The sequence below is a fragment of the Sardina pilchardus genome, chromosome 9, assembly GCF_963854185.1.
Source record: "Sardina pilchardus chromosome 9, fSarPil1.1, whole genome shotgun sequence".
Taxonomy (NCBI): domain Eukaryota; kingdom Metazoa; phylum Chordata; class Actinopteri; order Clupeiformes; family Clupeidae; genus Sardina; species Sardina pilchardus.
In genome coordinates, this window is record NC_085002.1 from 25,901,038 (window position 1) to 25,916,037 (window position 15,000).

The 15,000-nt window shown below is 43.4% G+C and overlaps 1 protein-coding gene across 2 annotated transcripts in view; it reads right to left on the bottom strand.

Annotated features, from left to right (window-relative positions):
- The window catches only part of hdac11 (histone deacetylase 11), a 32,183-nt gene that overhangs the window by 4,341 nt on the left and 12,842 nt on the right, over positions 1-15,000 (bottom strand). For both annotated transcript variants that reach the window (XM_062544436.1, XM_062544435.1), the window contains 4 exons: positions 14,307-14,383; positions 12,728-12,790; positions 4,416-4,512; positions 1,998-2,176 (listed from right to left, as the gene is read on the bottom strand). In XM_062544436.1, the coding sequence (XP_062400420.1) occupies positions 1,998-2,176; positions 4,416-4,512; positions 12,728-12,790; positions 14,307-14,383 (416 nt within the window). The remainder of the gene's footprint in view (positions 1-1,997; positions 2,177-4,415; positions 4,513-12,727; positions 12,791-14,306; positions 14,384-15,000) is intronic.

Genomic DNA, 15,000 nt, shown 5'->3' on the forward strand with positions numbered 1-15,000 from the left:
TTATGCACACAATTCCATGGTCATCATTCGGGTAAATCTCTGGTTGCGTCCAAACTACAGTATAACTGTACCCAATTCAGCTGTAGGCCCGGATCACAACAGACACGGCCATGTTTGAATAAAGTTGAAAGTAAACTCTCCTGGAGGGGAGATAAACAAAGCAGCATCCCCCATAGGTCCAGTGCAGCAAGCCATATATGATTAACAACTCTTACAAGACTGTCAAATTGGGCCCAACATACCAGGCAGAATCTATTTTTCATTACACCCCAATCGATGGCGTTATTAGTGATAATTCACGCTGGCCGAGTCCTGTCTCCTGGGTAAACAGAGAGACAGTTATGGAGCCGGTGACTCTCTGGGCTTTAAGACTCTGACCTCAGCGGCAGGGAGAGGAGCGGAGAGGGAGCAGAAGGCTCCTGTCCAGTAGAACAGATGACCTCATATTTATGTGTGTGACTCTGTCTCCTCCGTGACTTACTGTTTTGTCAGTTTGGGAGAGGCCGTCAGGGCCAAGTTGATGGGCACCGCCTGCCTGTGGAGCTCTACGCTAACCTCATCCTGGGAAAACGGAGAGGCTTTTTTTATACCTTCAGGGTTGAGGCGCTCTGTCACTGAAATGAGTAACGTTTAGCTGAGGCTTGTGATTTTCATAGGGGCCCATGTTTGCAGATTGCAGATTGCTTTTCCTCCGCAAACAAAATGCTTTCACTGGAACAGAGACTCGGGGAGAAACCAGGATAATTACTCTCAATGCAGTAGAACAGGCAGATCCATAAGACACATGGCTGTCAGATAGCGGGAACCCGCGGCTCACTGGTACAAGTCTGTAGGAAATGCTGATGCAACAGACTAGCTACAGGGCTAACGTGACTCTCAGATTAAAGGCAGCTTGGTTATAAAGGCCTTAAGGAAGCGAGTGATCTGGAAACACTTTAACCCTCTGTCCTCACACTAAGCTATCATGTTAGACACCACAAGATAACATAACAGGCAGATATCCTGTCACAGATCACCACAACAGACAGTGTCCAGAGATACAGTATGACAATGAAACGCTATTATCGTCAGTTACTTTCAAGATGGCTCACATGATTGTGAATGGTATTACAGCTTATGCCTTACTGTATGTCTCGTCTGCCATAGCATCAAACTGACTCAGTGCCACTGCTGTTACTGATAATGACAACATGACGCTGCTGTATCACTGGACAATGTCCATCATAATGACTTGGATGTGGCTACTGACGTGATACCTTTATGTTATTCCACTGCTTGGTTCAATTCCCCATTGTCCTGCGTTCTGTAAGGGTGTGCATTAACCCGTAGGTTATTTGCACACCTATGAAGTAGTTCCAATTTGTTGGCCGTATCACACTTGAATATTAATTCGCCAAACTCGGTGTGAAGTTTAAATGAACTGTCACGTTGCATCCAAGCTGTAAAATACAGACGTTCAGAACATGTCACTCTTACAACACAATTCTGATCAATTCACCACAGACAGGTGTACTGGCTTTAAAGGAGAGCTGAGAGGAGTGGTGGACTGCACTGGTCTGGCTATCACCATACTAAGCTCAATCTTTTAAGATTGATCATTAGTATGGGGAGTCTGCGCTTTATTTCTACTGCACAAGAGGCGTGATCAATGGGCATCGTTCAAATGACTGTCTTTTGGATAAGCTAGTTTGTGATTGGACCCAGAGGTTGTGGGCAGGAAGCAGGGAGATAGATGAGCAGGTTTCCAGCCTGAGCTGCCGGGTGAAATCCAAATACGCTGATACGCTGGTGTTCCCATGCTGCCTTGCGCTCGATTTGATTCACGCTGCTAAAGCAGTCTGGAAACTACCGCCCTAATTGTTGCCTGAGATAGGGGACCGATCACAGCTACCAGCCTAGGATAAATTCTGATACATTTACCACAGGTGTACTGAGTTTAAAGAAGAGGTGAGAGAAGTGGTGAACTGCACTGGATTGCACTGCCTTCTATGCTGTACCTGCGGTGAAATGGCCAGGCCTCCCAGAGGGTCTCCGTCCAGGATGTCCGTGCCGGCGTTGTAGATGATGATGTCAGGCCGGACCTCGTTGAGCGCCCCTTCCACGTGCAGCTCCACCTTCTGGAGATACTCCATGTCCTCCGTGCCCCAGTCCAGCTCCACCTTGCGCTTGATCGCCCCTGCAACACCGGCACACAGGCTTTAGGTGCTGTGTCCACCAAACGCGTTTTTAACAGCCAGAGCGCCCTCAACCTCCTCCTCTCGGCGCTTCGATAAGTGTTTATTGTTGCTAAGTTACCAAAACCAGAGACGGTTTATAACGAGAAGTGCCATTGACGAGCCCGGCGCTGTTCTAAAAGTTGAACAGATTTCAACTTTGAGTGCTCTAAGCGCTGCGACAAAAAACAGTCGGCGCCGAGAGTTTTTTCCGCCGAGGGCGCTCAGCGCTGTGAACGCTGAGCTACATAGACTTTACATTGAAAAATGTTGCCGTCGGCGCAAAAAACGGGTTTGGTGGACACAGCACCTTACTCAGTCCCACCTCAGAGCTACCACTACCAATCAGCCAACCACCACACACCCAAGGTTATACTGTAGCCTGCTCCAACCACCTCTTGGAAGAAAAAAAGGCATTATGCCTTTAGACTTAAAAACAACAAGCCTCTTTAGCATTTAATCGCTATTCTCGGCGGAGGCCAGCTAGCTGCCTGTCTAATTGATGCCTGGGCTGTGCTGTAGGAAATATAAACAAGTTCTTAGGAAATTCTCAGTGAATACCGGGCTCATCGTAGAGTACACTTAAGTGCCATTCCTTAATCCTTCTTTCCACACTCAGGCTGGACTAGCTAGGGTACGATGCGCCAGTCATCGGGCACGGTGCCCGCAGACTGAATTACACTGATTATTGGCAGGGACGGACAGGAATATGGCTGAAGAAAGGAGAAGCATTTCTGAGAAGCTGGATCCAGCACTGGCGGTTGACAGCCACATCCAGGACCGGTTCACAATGACTAGACAAACAGACGGTTCTATTCAACAGACATCTACTCAGTGGCTTCTCCTCCCATATTATGCGAAGGCCTGAAAGGTAGTTTGTCACACAACAGCATGCCATTCCATACAGTGCACACAACAGAATGGGATTACATTAATCAGAACAAAAAAAAAAGTTATTATATTATGAGGAACATACAGTAATGGTTGTCTCACACTGTCTCTCTCACAAGTCATTACAATTGCAACGCGTATCTGTTCCTCCTTCTCCTCCGTAATTAGCGACGGGGGCCACCAGTGTGCTGTTAGCGGCGTTCGGCTTTAGCCTTTCATTAGTTTAAGCCTTTGCCAGTTCATTCAGAAAACTATCTGCAACAATGCAGTAACCCCCCTTCCCTACACACACACACACACACACACACACACACACACACACACTCCCTTTCAAGCTCATAACAAAACCTGGGTGTCGCCTAATTAGTCTCTCCGCTGCTTTTAACTGCAGATGAAGACTCCAGGAAAGCGCTACGTGCAAATGAGGTGCTTTTCTCCGCTTTGAAGCTACTTCAATGTCACAGACGGCAGTGGCTCCAGGAGGAAAATACAAAGCGGAATACAAGTGGAAGGACGCCACAACAAGGCACTTATCTTGGAACGCCAGGCAGCACATCCCATTCGACTTCCCAAGGAACGTATGGGATTGACAGGGCGAATGTATGGATTAATACATCCACCTTTCATCAGTTCATGGTATAGAGGGGGAGGCAAACATACAGTAATTGGGGGAGAGACTGGCAATCAGTCAAAGTGAGTCAGTGTCAGAAAGAGTTATGACTTGCCCCACTGTAGTAATTACACTAATGTATGAAAATTCATATGACAGGCTGATGACTAAACTGCACCACATACAGTACAGCTTCATTAAATGACTTACAATTGCTCCACTGAATGCAATGACCAGTTGGTCATAGCTCATGTTGGTATGGATAGAAAGATACGATTTTGCCTCTTTACAAACGACTTAATGTGTTATTTTGAAAAGGTCTACAAACTGATGGGTTAGTGCTTAATACCAGAGAGAGAAAGTTTCACGAAACTCATTAAGCCACCATGCAGTCCTCATTTTCTCCAAACTCTTATAATGAATTCCCCAACGTGACTAGATGAGTAACACTGCCCCCTTTAGGTCATTAGTCTTCACTGCAATTCTCCAACACTGCACCCCCCTCTCTTCCATCTCCTCGTCCCACCCATATGGTAATGCCGTTGTCTCTTGGGGGTGTTGGAGAATCGAGAAATTAGTTCCTCATTAACAATAAATGAGTAAGTCAATCCTTCCATCACAAGCATTCATTTGATTTGTCCTCCCTCCAAAAGGCATTGGATGACTATACGCCAATTCCCCACGTATTAGGCAACACTCACGTTTGGCGTATCCATCACCGGGGTAGATGTAGCGATTGTAGACGTCCATTATGTACACGCGTCTGTCGTCCAAGAAGTCCCGCTCGTGTCCATTTCCCTACAGGGCAAAAAAAAAGGAGATCACAATGACAGTCCAAACATATGCAGCACCCAGTCTCTTACACACCCACTCTCTTTCCCCTGGTTTAGAATGGGGACATCTGTCAGAAGGGACTGTACTGATCTCAAAACAAAACATATGAGAGAAAAGGATAAATATTTAAACCCGTAAATAAAACAGTTTTCTTTGATGAAATTATTTTGTTTGAAATTGCAACACCAGATATGGGAATGTTAAAACTGTGTACCTGTGAGCGAGAGTGATGTGCTTTTGTGAGCTGAAAATGTATTGGAATACATTTACACTAGAAACAGACACGCCACCTTCAGTTCTCACATCCTAGGCTCCTTTAAATATTTAGGAACGGTGCAAAGAGTTTGACTGACGGAGCGAAAGAGCAAATCAACTCTCAATCAGCCCGTGGAAGTTCGAGCAGAGATGTCCCAACTCAGCGGGAGTCTATCAGTCTTCATTATCGACATGCTACCTGTCACCTACGCTGTGTCACTCCCTCTCACCGGCTGTCATGTCTACGTCGGGCACTCCGCCAAGCCCTTGACTGCTGCTTTAGAGGGCGGATATAACCCCGCTGGTTAAAAAAGAAAATATCATGAAAGGGGAACAGAAAGAACTCACATCCAAGCAGACGTTGTGGACAGAGTCTCATAAAATGTATAAGAGAGTAGACACACACTCCTTAAACTCGTTTAAAAAAAAATCAAAATTCAACGGAGTTCCCCATTTAAATTTTTGTTTTGGGGTTTTGGTCTGTTGTAGGAAAGAAAAATATGCAGACAAATTCACGGCACCATCTGGTGCAATAAAGGCAGAAGCACAGGCCCTGCGCCGCAGACTGTGGTGACAGAAATAATTAAACAGTATTAGCAACCTGCAGAGGTTCAATGTCACCTAACTAATTGGCAGCCAACATCAATCATTTAGAGATGCTCAAACAAATTGAAAGGTGTCTAAATTTAGTTCTGGATAGGGGAGATAGGAGCACCGCTAGGGGGATGGAGACCTCAGAGCAGACGGTTAGATTTGCATACACTTAAGTGCTGGGGGGAGCTAGGGATGGGCTCCCATCTGAATCCACCTCCTTACCTGAGCTGAGAGACAGCAGAGGACCTACGGCACATACTGAGAGCTAACAGCTAGCTAAGACTGCAGAGCACTGATCCTAAGTAACCACAATCAAAAATGGACTCAGGTCTATACCTGGAATTTTATTCTAAATTCTGGAAGTTTACAGAATCAGCACTGATTTTCTGGCTAGATCAAGACTGTGACATGTCCGATGCACATTCTTTGATCTGTACAAGTACAACCTATTTAGAATTTCCCAGCAGGGAAAGACCAAGTGAACTAGACCACTGCATCCCTCTATGTCGAGTTCAGTTTCAACAACACACATCACCTGGGATATTAAGCCACTCGCGCCTGCGGACCTAAGCGAAAATCTAATCCTGTTTATTACTGGTGTGACATTGCTCTGGCGAAACAATTTATTGTCTCATTGCAGGACCTAATTCAGTTCATTAGCACATGCTTAGCATTCATGAGAGCCTCTGCCCTGCCCACCAGACGAGCTCCAAGCTGGCAGGACATGTCATAATTCCCAGCCTCTAATTAGAGTCTCCTCTCCCACTTTGCCCCCCTCCCGAAACTTCGGCTCTCTTTAAGTTCTGCTGAGAAAGCAGCACCACCACCATCTCCTAACCTGAACCAGCCCCACAAACGCACCCAGATTTGGCCGCTTGTTCTCAGCCTAGTCTTCATGAATTATTTAACTGCCATCAGTATTGATCTGATACACTCCACACACACACACACACACACACACACACACACACACACACAGTACAACCAACACCCCCACCCCCAAACCTCTAACATCACCATCTTCCTCTGCACCCACCCCCGCACAGTCGATAAGCAAAAGACCATAATTATAATCAAGCCATGCTTCAAAATGCTTATGGCAGTTAGGGATGGGAGTGCCATGCCAAAAAATATGAGAAGGAGAAAAAACAACAAAATGCAAAATAAAGACCTTAAACTGGTGGTCAGTGTGAACTCTTTAGCCTAATTGGCTGGGCTAATTGAGATAGGTATGACTCATCGCTCTGGGAAATCAAACATTTACAGTAAATTGGAGATGACAACACCAAACCATTTCTGCAAGCCTTCAAGATACCTTGGTAGACCTCAGGTCACTTAAACTGCCATGTCCCCTAAGTAGTCCTACTCTCTCATGCAAGCTCACAAACTCAGACTCCTCCTGTTGTCTACATGCCCTGAGCACTGGCTGACAATGCACTCAAAGTCGAAGCACGCTGTTATCAGTAACAAATGTTTACCCTCTAATACATAACAAAGTAATAATTATCTACACAAATGATGTGAGTGCTAATTATATAGATGCCAAAAACATTTAGAGATCTAAAAACAACAGTATATGCAGCACTCTCAAGCACGGCATTAGAGAGAGTTACACTCAGTGATGATAAATATAAAATATTTACTCCCTAATAAATAGCAAATAAACTGCACGGTAAGTACACAGACTGAAAAAAACGGTTTTAAGGACTCTGAACTTCATTAGCGCAGAATATAAACCTCATTACATGCAGAATAAACACAAAGATTTTCTGGCTGGCTGACAAATACTCTCTGGGCTTGCGGAGGGAAGGCTGGTTTCAGAGGGGCATAAGAGGATGCAAATCATGATGCTCACCTACACTCAGTTTGCCGCCGTCGTACTTCTTATCCCGAGTTGCACCACACAGTATCACGATACCAGCTGGCTCTCAAACAGCTCTTTTGGCTGGCCTCACATCTGATCAAAACCAGATCTGTGAGCCAGATTTTGAATCGGCCACATACTGTAGGTGAAGATACAGACAACCACTACTGGACGTCACTCTAGCATAATGTTAAAGAGGAACTATGCAGGTTTTGGTGATTTTTTTGCTGTTTTTATCGTTTTACACTTGAAGGTTCCCCGCAGAGCTTCCTCTACAGCTTTAGCGTGTATATTTTACAACACTACTCGAAGTCTGCCTTTTCATAAGCATGTTCGCGAGGCTGCGAAACTTTCTGTTTGCCAGCGCCACCGACCCGGTGGTTTTTTTTTTGCTCCTCACAGGCGCTAAGGGGAAACAAGACAGTCATCATTCAACCCAAAATACGTCGAAAAAATCATTCCAATGACTCCGAAGCTGATCAGTTAAGGCAAATTATGCTAAAAAACTTGCATAGTTCACCTTTAAATGACATGCCACTGACGTGGCCACTTTTGCTTGTAGCACTAAGCTTTGTCTTAACTGCATGTACGTGACATGCATCTCTCTGACAGATAGGAAGTCATCTGATACAATTATAATCCTGAAGGCACGCAGCTCTACCTCAACTGCATGTTTAACAAGATCAGCCAGGCGACTGTAGACCTTCGTCTCCATTGCACAATAATAGTCAAAATGAAACCAAATTCCAGCACCTGCATTCTGAGCAGGAATGACTCCAGAGCCACTCTGAAGAAACAGATCCACACCGCATCAGGACCAGAGCTGTGCCAGATCATCTCATTCCATTCCAGAATCTGCTGCGTTCAGGATTCCCTTAGGGCTTATAGCACAGCAATGGAGTGAGAACAGAATTATAAACAGTGCAAATAACAATTTGCCATTCCGTGTCAAACAAGGTAAATTAACCGTTAGAGGCGCCAGTGGTGTGTCTTGTTCAGCATTGACCATTACAGAATTGTGAAATTAAGGACAGACAGAATATATATGTTTGTGCTCTTATTAGGTTCCATAGCAGTACATGTCCTCAAAGTACCCAGTAAAGTAGGCTCTGTTGATTACTTCCCTCCATTCTGGTTCGATTTAACACCCACACCAAGAGCCAGCGCTGTTGTATAGGGACATTGTGTATACTTCACCCGTAATTGTGCTCCACAGACAAACGCAGCTGTGGCCTTGGTACTGTTAATGCTACTGCATGCTGCCAGTGCTTTGCTTGATTGGGCATACTTGTCTAATTGAACCCAAGAAATACAGCTTGTCCTCAGTTTCCCTCTCAATGTCAAAACAGCACCCCCCCCCCTCCCCCCCCCCCACACACACACACACACACACACACAAAGTAACTACTAACACTGGAACAGGAACACTCCAGTTCTCCTCCAGGCCAGCAACCTTGGTCAGATAAACAACACTGTTTGATTGCAATTGCAAAACTGCAACAAAATGTCACTGCCACACCCTCTCTGGCTGTACTGTGTATTCTGTAAGTGCTTTCCCATGCTTTATCAGATTGCTCCAACAGTATACCATTTCCCCCAGGTTCCAGATCATTAGACTGTTAGAAATAGACCGTAAGTGACATGGACAAAATCCAGAGGACATCAGGTTAAAAACATAGTGCTACATTGGAATCATAAACATAACCATTTACGTCTAATTAACGAGTAATTCTCTTCTACCCCAAACGGCATTGCATTGTGGGTAAAAGAATGAACTTCTATGAAAGCCAAAGCATCACAACAAACAAAGTGACAACACAACACAATACATCCTTTCAGGCATTTATGTCGCCCATGTTTGACTTTAAACATCTACATGAGTACAAAGTCTCAATGTTAACAGCCTATTTGACTTACAGTACACCCACTCTGAGGTTGGGTGTGCTGCTCTGCCGACAGGATTCTGTGGGTGACGCACATATGCTACGTAGAGCAGGGAGTGCATAGATCCCACTCAGTCCTGCCTCTCCCTTGGCTCTATGTGGGCTGTAGTTGCCCTCAAAATCTCTGATGACCTTTGTCGGGAGGATACACACTACCACAACACACACACATATACACACAAACACAAACAAACACACACACACACACACACACACCAATTGGAGGCAGAGAAAAAGTCAAGCAAAGTCAAGGAAGGTGAGAGGAATGTAAAATAGCCATACTTAAGCCCCAGCAAACCTCCACTGCAGCCAACAAGATATTTTGCCAAGTGCTTCTGTCGATACTTGGACAGTGAGACACTTTTTTCCATTGTTGTATTGATTCCCTCCCTTCAACAATCCATTACAGAAAAAGGTAAAACACATGTGATGTTTACGTTTCATCCCGCCATCATTTAGCGACAATGGAGCCAAACTATTGAAGAGGAAAACACTGAGAAACGTTACACTGTCTTTTACAGTTTTTCACAATTGCTAGAACACCTTTTTCAGAACTCTTTACCTTTTTCTCAAAACTGTGAACACAAAACTCATTTCTCAAACTACATTCTCGAAACCCTTCAATCTTGTTGCAAAACTGAACAATCACCTCAAAACACTTTTAACTTTGCTCAAAACTAACTAATGGTCTCAAATCATTGAACACATCAGGCAAAATTACACTCCTGCAGAGCAGTGATAAGACAATACACCAAACAATGGAAGACACAGTTTTCAGGGCAGGGTTTATGGCTCCTGGAGGAATTGTATTCATTCTAATTTGAAAAATAAAATATCACAATGAAAATAAAGAATAAGGACTTACATCACTCTCTACTCATATCCTCTAGCCTATATGAAGATATAAATCAATAGTTTTGTAAGTGAACAGAAAGACAGACTGATACTGTACTGAATATGATTTGTACTGTGTGCCACAGACTCTGATAGTACTGTAAGTATGCAATACTGTAATATTGTATTGTGCCTAAATTTAGACTTATTGGATATCCTGATAACTCAGCTCTTTCACTCTCTCAGAGTTGAGCTCAAAGGGTAGTAAGTGTGTAACAGTGGATGTTCAGCGATTACTGTACTGTATGATAATGGACATTTACGCTATTTCTCTTCTGTAGTCTGAATCTTTGGATTATTGACGCCACAGAGAAACCACTGATGTTGGGTTGGACCATGAAGTCCTGCTTCTCTCATTGGCATTCCATGAACCAGAACATGGTCAATGATTGTTGCCCAAATATCATAATTTACAGTATTGCAACTCTTGGGACTCTGTCTTTCTCTTCATCCTCTTCCTCCTACCTGCACCCTCCTCTTCCTTGTACCCCACTTCTACTGTAACACACACTTGTTGTCCCCTGCGTCTCTGTCAACTCTGAACTGACTTATATTGGTTGTCACATCATTAGACAGAAGTGTTATCAATTTTGAGTGGTAGTGTTCAAATGGAGACAACTGTGCACTACAGTTTTTCACAGTTGCTCAAACACTAAACCCCATTCTCTGAATCAAATTCTCAAATGCCTGAACACATTTATTGAATTATTCCCTTTTTTGGCAAAACCATAGACTACTTTCACCCACTTTCACCCATTTTACCAAACTCATTAACTCTTTTTGCAAAACTGTGAACACATTGTGCATTCTGATGCACTTCTTAATTATATTGATAGCCAAACAACGCAGAAGTTGAACACAATTAGTGCACAGTTGTCTCCATTTGAACACTACCACTCAAAATTGATAACACTTCTGTCTAATGATGTGACAACCAATATAAGTCAGTTCAGAGTTGACAGAGATGCAGGGGACAACAAGTGTGTGTTACAGTAGAAGTGGGGTACAAGGAAGAGGAGGGTGCAGGTAGGAGGAAGAGGATGAAGAGAAAGACAGAGAGTCCCAAGAGTTGCAATACTGTAAATGATGATATTTGGGCAACAATCATTGACCATGTTCTGGTTCATGGAATGCCAATGAGAGAAGCAGGACTTCATGGTCCAACCCAACATCAGTGGTTTCTCTGTGCCGTCAATAATCCAAAGATTCAGACTACAGAAGAAAAATAGCGTAAATGTCAATTATCATACAGTACAGTAATCACTGAACATCCACTGTTACACACTTAGGCTACTACCCTTTGAGCTCAACTCTGAGAGAGTGAAAGAGCTGAGTTATCAGTATGTCCAAGTAAGTCTAAATTTAGGCACAATACAATATTACAGTATTGCATACTTACAGTACTATCAGAGTCTGTGGCATCACAGTACAAATCATATTCAGTACAGTATTGGCCTGTCTTTCTGTTCACTTACAAAACTATTGATTTATACCTTCATGGAGGATATAAGTAGAGAGTGATATAAGTCCTTATTCTTTATTTTCATTGTGATATTTTATTTTTCAAATTAGAATGAATACAATTCCTCCTGGAGCCATAAACCCTGCCCTGAAAACTGTGTCTTCCATTGTTTGGTGTATTGTCTTATCACTGCTCTGCAGGAGTGTAATTTTGCCTGATGTGTTCAATGATTTGAGACCATTAGTTAGTTTTGAGCAAAGTTAAAAGTGTTTTGAGGTGATTGTTCAGTTTTGCAACAAGATTGAAGGGTTTCGAGAATGTAGTTTGAGAAATGAGTTTTGTGTTCACAGTTTTGAGAAAAAGGTAAAGAGTTCTGAAAAAGGTGTTCTAGCAATTGTGAAAAACTGTAATTGTGTTCAACTTCTGCATTGTTTGGTTATCAATATAATTAAGAAGTGCATCAGAATGCACAATGTGTTCACAGTTTTGCAAAAAGGGTTAATGAGTTTGGTAAAATGGGTGAAATGGGTGAAAGTAGTCTATGGTTTTGCCAAAAAAGGGAGCAATTCAATAAATGTGTTCAGACATTTGAGAATTTGATTCAGAGAATGGGGTTTAGTGTTTGAGCAACTGTGAAAAACTGTAACTGGCATCAAAAACGATCTCCATCAAATCTATTCTGTGATCTCCAGCCATGTAGTGAGAGAAGTCTGAACTCTCAAACAAGGGTCATGAGAAAATTGTTTTGCATCCTTGTTGTCTGAACCTTTTGGTCTGATAAATCGCTTCTTTTTGCCCCTGCACTGAGAAAAAAAAAACACCTCTAAAGACCAATCAGTGGTGTGGTGATTACACAATAACTTGATGAACTAATTAAGACGTTATTAAAATATTGACCTAGATAAAGGAAAACAAGGAGAGAGAAAAAAACCAAGGCTAAACAAAGACAGGGGACAAAAAAAATAACCAGCCTGCACAATCAAAGCGTGGAAATCAACAGCAGAAAAGACACAGCGAAGCTGTCCATGGACAAGCATTGGATAAATGGTGCCTGAATGGCATGGCATTGATTACGGTGCTAAACAGGTGGTATTATCTTGTCTACGCCGGTGATTCCTCTGCAGAGCGATTGATTGAGTGAAACTGAAGAAAATGACTGCTGTTCACCTGATGGGCATCCAGATCGATAATGGTGGCCCGGCAAACCCCCTCCACTCTCTCAAACAGGAACTGTAGGAAGGACAGAGAGAGAACAAGAGAGAGAGAGAGAGAGAGAGAGAGAGAGAATTAGAGAGAGATTCAGCAAGAGGGAGAGAGAGTGTGAGTGGGAGAGAGACAGAGAGAGAGAGAGAAAGAAACAGAGAGAGGGTAAGATAGAGATATGAGGGGGTAGAGAGAGAGAGAGAGAGAGAGAGAGAGAAAGAAACGGAGAGAGGGTAAGATAGAGATAGGGGATAGAGAGAGAGAGAGAGAGAGATAAAGAAACAGAGAGAGGGTAAGATAGAGATATGAGGGGGTAGAGAGAGAGAGAGAGAGAGAGAGAGAGAGAGAGAGATCAGGGAACATGCAGAATGAGATGCCTCTTGCTCATATGAGAAATACCAAAGCACGAATGCTTGTGTGGTGGGATGATCAGATTCAGTTCAGATTTACTTGGGCAAAGCTTACAGCCAAACAATAGCTTGCAGGAATCTGACTGAAATGAATTATTGAAAACGTGCACTTCAAGGAGCCACAGACATTCATAAAATACACTACTTTGTTACTTCCTTCATAAGGCCCTGTAATTATTGTATTGCAAAACCACATACAGTGATAAAAAAAATCTATATCCCACTGGCAATGAGAGACTGGAAGCTGGAAGATGGAGACTTGGCAAATGTGGTAGATTAAAGAAGGAAAGGACCCTTAAAGAGGGAAAACGAAGACAATGAACAAGCTCTCTCACAAAATATGAGTAATAGTGGGCTTCTTCAAAAAGGCCACAGGATCTTCATGGATTCTTCACGAGGAAGAGCAGCTGGAAACAAGGGATTCTCTGGGCTACATAAGAGTCTACACAGTGCTACTGTAAAACAGCAGCCTAGGGGCCCAACCAACACGCACTTCCATCAATATTACATCTATGGACACTGACATGTCTTACCTACAGTATTATGCACCTGGGAAATTATGTATCATTACTCTGGTCCATGCATATACTGGTAGGCCTACTGTATATGGCCATATGTTGAGCTTGATATGAAAGAATATTTACGTTCTCAATGGAGAATCCCTACAAATATTTTCACCATAGTACACCATGTCCTAACGGCATGCAACGCAGGTGAACGTCAGCAGCAATCAGTTTGATTACTTTGAACCAAAGATTCTAGAACAAAGCTCTGTTCTAGAATCTTTGCTTTGAACGTCCTACTGGATGCGACGTGACGCGACGCGACGCAACATGGTGTAGTGCGATGCGATACAATGTTACATGCAGCGTGATGCTGTGCTGTGACCCTTGATTCACGGTCAAAGCCGACCACACTACTGGACACTGCCACAAATGCTGAGTTGTCACAACTGAATGGTCAATACTCAATCAAGACATGCATTACAGTATGTGTGGCTCTTTCCGGATCCCACCCCAACTCTCTCTCCCGCTCACTTCCTGCCTGTGTCTCTACTGTCCTATCCAATTAAAGGAATAAAAAGGCCAAAAAAAAAGACATGCATTGTGAAGATGGTGCCTCGAGTCTCTTACCTTGATGGCTAATGTTATATCTGCATAAGCACAGAAGCCTCCTCCCTTGTCACTGGAGCAGTGGTGGAACCCTCCTCCTGTGGGACAGAGAAGCATTGATTCAGTACATGTGCTACTCGATAGGCTACAGGCTGCATTACAATAACTGGCATTCTCCTTAAGCAGCCGTATTGATCGCCATTAAGGAATTGGGGGCTGTTTGTTTCTTCGATGCAACAGTTCCCTTATTGAGTCAAGACTTGAGAATACCTCAGTAACTAGCCTTATTTGTCTGCGTGTGTGAGAGAGAAAGACGCTACATCAAAGTCAGGTGACTGAGCATTGCTCTTTTAAAAATGACCGCATTTATGCAGATGTTACAGATACTGAATTTAATCAGCTATTGAACATGACTTTATTCAGGTTCATCCTGTCACTCTTTAATTGACTGGGCACGTTGTAATTGATGGTTAGCTTGAGCAAATTAGCATTTATTGCTGAGCCACTGCACCCAATAATCTATGCTGCAATATTGACATGATCTGAAAGTGAGGCGAGGTATGCCAAACGGAAATCCATGCAGTAACATTAGACAAAGGCCGGCCTTTGCTTCATCAAGATAATAGGCTCATTCGATTGTATGCAGCACTGTGCAGATCTGGATGGATGTGCTGCATGCTGGACTGAATACAGTACAGTACAGTGCGTGTTTGCT